Source organism: Geospiza fortis, unplaced genomic scaffold, assembly GCF_000277835.1.
Source record: "Geospiza fortis unplaced genomic scaffold, GeoFor_1.0 scaffold23, whole genome shotgun sequence".
Lineage (NCBI taxonomy): Eukaryota > Metazoa > Chordata > Aves > Passeriformes > Thraupidae > Geospiza > Geospiza fortis.
Window position 1 is genome coordinate 6908906 of NW_005054303.1, and position 6365 is coordinate 6915270.

The following is a 6365-nucleotide window of genomic DNA, read 5'->3' on the forward strand; positions in this document are numbered from 1 at the left end:
TGGCAGCCAGCTTGAACCCCCAGGCCTTCAATCCATGAGCTCAGTACTAATGTCCTTCCACTCCTTAAATTCTGAGCTGAGAATTCTCCAAAGTAGAGGATACACCTAAAATAAATATAATAATATAATAAAATATGGTGTTTTTCCAGTTGAACCATTTCTGGCACCAAAACACACACACAAAATATTCTTACAAGGTTCTCTTTGACAAGTAAACAGGCAATCAAGACAAACTGGTCAGCAGCTGGCTGAACAGCATCTAGAGCCATGGCCCAGAGGATTTACTGGTCTTTGAAGAATATATTTCCTTCAAATAAGGTCTATTGTTAAAAGAGAAAGAAGATACGGTGAAGTTGTTACCTATGGGAACATTCAACCTTTATAAATCCTACTCTTATCCAGTATTTCCTGGGTAAGGCTTTTCCAGAGCCTGTGTAGTACTTTGACATGATTGTAATTTGTACAAAGCTACAAAACCAGACCTTGGCAGTCTTCTCTAACCTTACCAATTCTAAAAGGATCCTATGATCACTTGTGACATGATCATGAAAGTGCAGTTGAAAGCTACTGGTTTATTTTCCATACATGATTCATTTGTATTGCCTTCATCACATCCCATTAGCGAAGCAGAAAATTCCTACCCCTTTGTAGGAGTCGATAGTTGACACTTTCCTTCTTCCTCCTTCAGTTATTTAACTATAAGTTGATCTAATGACTTGCTGCTACCAGAATTCTTACCATTTGCTCCCTAGCCCATGGCTGCACCACCCACCCCTGCATTTCACAGCAGCTCTAGCCCACGTGCATTTCTAAAAGCCAGTTTGGTTCATTAAATCCCCTCCTCCATTTTTGTTGTTTGTTTTCTCCCATTTTATTGGATTCAATCAGCTCACTGGAGTTGGCCAAGCAGCAGAAACTGCACAAAGCCGGCAGTTTTCTGGGCAGAGAGAGAATTCCCAATTTTCATCAGCAGCGAGCTGGTAACATGGCTCACTGCACCTCCAAAAAGCCACAGGGAGCCAGCAGAGCAAGCAGGGAACCTGTCTCATGTGCAGAGCCTAAAACCAGCCCAGCTGAGCTCCTGCTAAAGGCTCTGGGACCCATCCACGCTGACTTTGCACGAAGAGAATCACTCCATCAGTTTCACCAGCTCATCTGCTCAGGCAGCATCCTCCAAAGGCAAAGTGGCAAGATCTGCACACTGCCACCAGCCCTGCTGCAGTCATCAGCCAAGTGCAACCCTGCAGGCTGCAAAGCTGCTGCTGAGGAATGCAGAGAAACCAACAGGCACCAGATTTAGCAAGTAGGAGTGGTATCCACATAAAGAACTTTATTTTAATCAATACAGCAGTGAAAAAGCAAACTTTTCAAGAAGGAGGGGGGAAAAAAAGAGCTTTCTGTCTTTATGTTTAATAAAAACACTTGTTCTAAGACAAAAATAATTTACATTCTGATAACTCACATTCAAAAATAAATAGAGAAAGGCATCAGGGCGAAACATTCAAATGAATACCTAGTAAAAGCAGTAATGTATTTGTATTAATAATCAAGAATTTAACACTGCAATATTTAATCTTGGATCTGTGAACACAAATGTCAACTCCTACACAGCAATAGCTGAAGACAGGTACAGAGCACAGACACTGACTTCTGTTAAATTTAAAAGGTAAGAATTGTACTTAACAAAAATCTTCTCCAAAGATTTGGATTTCTGTGATATAGGAATCCAGAAAAATCACAGAAAAACCACTCTGAGTGGCAAACAACAAAAAATAAATACTGAAGCAACTAAAGAAAACTGGTTTAAAAAGAAATTTGGTTAACAAATAGGAATCATGATGCAGGATTACCTCTCCCCCAGAATATCCACTCGATTATTTTGCTCTAAGGTACGTAACGCAGCACATAGAAAAGTTATTCTATTTTAATACAGCACTAAAATGCAGGCTCTTGCCATTTGGTCCATTTACATTTTGATGATTATTTTAGCCTGCTGCATTGGAAAGAAAAGTTGTGTCTCTCGATCTCTGGATATGAAAAACAGAGAAATTACATTCTTCAGCATAAAAGCAAATTTTTGAGAAACCTGTGCATTTTTTTTTTTTGGTTTTTGGCTTTTTTTTGTTTTGCCTTTTTTTCTTGTTAAGCACATATATTTTATTACTTTCATTCATGCAGAAACTGTGAATTAAACCCATTCCAGATGAGGATTATACCACAAAATTTAAATAGTCAATTTATCAGAGTACAGAACAAAGGAAAAAAAGCTTAATCCACATAACATCCTGCTACTGGACTCAGTCAGCCAAATTACACTATCATTACATATTTGCATTCTTAGAGATGCAGGTATAACAATCCGTCCAGGAAAACTAAAAGACACATTTAAAATAGGACAGATCTGATAACTATACTTACTCATTTTTACATAAGAGGCTCAAACACTTATAAAACTACACGTATCTGCCAGAGAACACAGACACTAAATTGTTCAAACAAACTACAAGTAACCACTGCAGACCCAACAGTAATACTAAAGAAAAATTATTAACATCATTACAATATCAAATCCTTATCTTTCCTAAAAATGTAAGTGCAAATCACAACTTGCAATTCAAACATGTAGAGAACTTGAAATGAGTAAAATAATTCAGGTGTATAACATTATTAATATTCTGTGTTAGCCACATAATATTCAAACAGAGACTGGAATTTTAATTAGGGGAATTTTTTTTTAGTGAAGGAGAGTTAAATTCCATGGGGTTGTGTCTCTGAAGGAGCAGGAAGAATCCTCCAACAAACATTGTCATTGCCAAATCGTGCCTTAGGCACTGTACTCAATTACGTCGGTTTTGGCAAGCAGATTTGCAAAGCAATCACCTGCACAATCACAAACAAAATCTATTCACACTCTGAAGGTATGCAGCCTTCAATCAACATCTCATAGTATGTTATGAACAAACATTATTCTCGTAGCAGTAGGCACAGAAGACCTGCCCAAAGTCCCCCACCTCCACACCAATGCTTTAGTTTTTAAGCAGAATATGTATTTCCCAAATTTGATACTCATTCTCAGGACTCTATAGGGCAACTGTCACCTATTGTATTGTGTTCGCTTGACATATACTACAGTAGAATTAGATATATACCTGAAAAATCCAGTTTGCAAAGATTACAAATGTATCAAGCTGCCAGTAAAGAGTTCCTATATCTACATATGACGGTGCAAGATAGCAGTGTCATAAAGGCACTTGTCTCTCACAGACAGTACTGTCTTCTCTACTCAGTCAAAAATAGATCTTAAAAATATTTATTGTAACATCTGAAACGGTTTTTACTCCTTAAAGTGGTGCAAATCATCATCTATAGAACACTAATTCCTTAGTTCATCCTGAAAGAGCTGAGTGCAAATTATCCACAACTGATTTTACCTTTATATATACCTATATTCTTTATATATCTGTATATACTCAAATCATTTTAATGCCATGCTCTCAAAAAATGCCAAAAAACATGCTATAGTAGAAATGTGATTGGCACTAGCAGCCACAAATAAAAAGGTAGGTGCATACAACAGTACAAGCAAGCTTATTTATGAAGCTTCTGAAACAAGTGAATGAGTTGCAAAGAGAGACATTTGCCACAAGTCTTTCCAAGACATGCTCGAAGCCACACCTGACCAGGTAGCAGATACTTACATCAACAGGAACATCTTTATAGCCGGCTACCTAATTTTACAAAAATAATTCCAAAATGCACATTTCACTTCAAAGTGAAGTCTGCTTATGTTTTTGCCAAATGTGAAAACCAGACACAACAGCAGAGTTTAAAAAGACACCTAAGCAGCCACCAAAGAAAGTTCAGTGCAGTTTTCAAGAGTTTATGGATGGCAGTTTGAAATCCTCAAAATCCCCTTTATCTGTTTGGTATAAATGTACAGATTTTCCTCTCCAAGTCTCAGTACCTTATTAAAGCAATAACTTGAAAGAATTTCCACCAACAAAAGACCTGGTTTTGCAAATCAAAGGGCTCAGGTATTACAAAAATTGACATAATTGGCTTTGCCTATGTAAATGCTAATTTGCAGCTGGCATTATAGCTCCATTAACTGAGATATCTAGATGCTATGATGGATGGAATAAATCAAGTACAATCCAAAAGCCAGCAGGCTTTTTGCCCTTAGTACTTTAAGTCATGACAGCACATTAACAGGACATCCAGACTGCTGTGAAGTTGCTGGATGGAGCCTCATGCCTGAATACTAATTTTTGTGTTCAGTCTCCTTAGTTTTGCCAGTATTGTACCATAAGGAACAATGTTTTCTGTGTCTCTGAAAAACCTGCATTCACTGAACATTGCACAAGGCTACTGAAATAAAAACAAGAAAGAAAAAGAGAAGAAAAAAAAAAAAGAAGCTATTCGATCAAGTATTAAGCTATTCCTTCAGAGAATTGCACTTCTTTGCTTATATCAGTGACCAGAATTGCTGATGGTGTACTGACAGTTGCCATGGCAAGTGGGTGACTGCGTGGGATAGCAGACATATAGCCAAGTCAACTGCTTATGCAATTTCCACGATTTCAGCAGGCACAGAATACTTTATTATGTGCTGCCAATGATCTTCATAAGGTGCCAAAGGGGAAAATGTTCTTCTGTGTCAGGCCATGGCTGTTTCAGTATTCCCATTCATCTGTTTTCATGTCCAGATAGTAAAGAATATTCTGTGCAAGCTTTACTGCCTGCTTCCTGGCAGCCTTACACCGCTCGTCACCTTGCGGATCAACAGCATCCAGGGCTAGAAGCTGTTTTGTAAGAAGTTCTTCCAGTCTCATGTAATTTTTGTCTGTTCTGTTTCCATCAAATGAAATCACCTCTTTCTGTATTTGAGACAAGTTTCCAAGTACAGTCCAAACTGCTTTATGACACCGATGTTCAACAGCAGTTTGATCCGGATACTTCTGCCTTTTTTCCAGCGCTTCATTCAAATCAATATATGTTATAAGAGTCTGAACTTCAATTACTGCTCTTCTCCTGGCCTCTCTAATACAGGGATTTTTTCCGGGACTCACTTCATCTAGGTGGGCAATTAGTCCCTGCAACTCTGCTTTCAATCCCAGATACAAATCAGAGGCATTCTCTGTTTTTAGAAGTAAGGAATGAACTTCCTTCATCTTCTTACGGATCTCTTCTATTTTTAGAATTGACTGATTTTTTGCCAAATCATAAGCATGAGTAGAATTTGCTTCTTCATCCAAGTCCAGGTATTTCTGCAATTTATTGATCTCTTCTACTACCTCCTTTCTGTAGTTTCTTATTTCCGTGCGACCACAGACATCTAAAGCATCCAAATCAGCAATGAGGCCTGTGAGCACACAGGACAGATGCCTGCAGGTGTCATTACTACTCACTCCCATTAGAAGTGCAATGAGAGTTCCTCTGGCTTTGTTCACCTCACACATTACAGAGTTAATTTTGGAGACAGAAGGATGAACATCATTAGAGAGTGGCAGGGACAGCTGTTTCTTTACAGCATTCTCTATAATCTCCTGAACAGTACATATCTTTGTCAGAGTGCGGTATCTTGCTTTGCGTAGAGAAATTTTCCCTCCGGTTTTCACCTGGGTAAGCCTCAGCACAATGTCCTGAATTCCTTCTTCAAATTCATCACTTATACCGTTTCCTCCTTCGTAAAAAGGTGTGATCTCACGTTCCACAAGAGCCTGTGCCTCTTTGAATAAAGCCTCTATTTCCAGTCTGCGCGGATGGTTTGCATTTTGTTCCAGTTCCTTCAGCAGCCTCTCAGTTTCCTGGGCAGCTCGCTTCCTGGCCTGCTGAATATCCCCCTTCCCTTCGGTGTCTACAGAATCGATCTCAAAAAGCTGTTTCGTAAGGTTTCTTTCCAATTCCTTGTAATCTCGGTCGGTAGACAGACCGCTGAAGACAGCCACTTGCTGTTCGATCTCTTTGACTTCTTTCTGTATTTCATGTAACCGTTTCACGGATGGGTGTTGGTTACCCATATCCATTCCTCTTCCTCCGTCCAGCTTCTGACGAACTACAAGGAAAACGAGAACAAGACTTGCATAAGTCCTACACAAGCACACATTGCAACTTCTACATTCTGAAACACTTCAGCACTACAGCTATTTCAAGTACCTTCACCAATACGAATAACCCGCTCAGCTGATATTTCATAACCCTTTAATTTTCTTACACCTTTCTGCCGGTCGGGCCGCAGGGGCGACGCTTTAGCTGCCGCACGCCCAGCTCTAGGCTGCTCACCCCCAGCCTTCCCCACCTGCTCTGCAGCCGAAGCCGCCGCAGAACAAACAGGGCACTCGCAGCCCAGGGGAGAACCCGGAGCG

The 6365-nt window shown here is 39.6% G+C and overlaps 1 protein-coding gene across 1 annotated transcript; it reads right to left on the minus strand.

The window, feature by feature from the left end:
• Positions 1–1295: 1295 nt before the first annotated feature.
• Positions 1296–6051, minus strand: BAG5 (BAG cochaperone 5). The gene has a single exon (XM_005417905.2). It carries the CDS (start codon positions 6024–6026, stop codon positions 4674–4676), a length of 1353 nt encoding a protein of 450 aa, XP_005417962.1. The 5' UTR covers positions 6027–6051; the 3' UTR covers positions 1296–4673.
• Positions 6052–6365: the final 314 nt, after the last annotated feature.

What these genes read in the sequence shown, in the direction of transcription:
- BAG5 (XM_005417905.2), bottom strand. Translation starts at nt 6,026, where the DNA reads ATGGATATGGGTAACCAACACCCATCCGTGAAACGGTTACATGAAATA.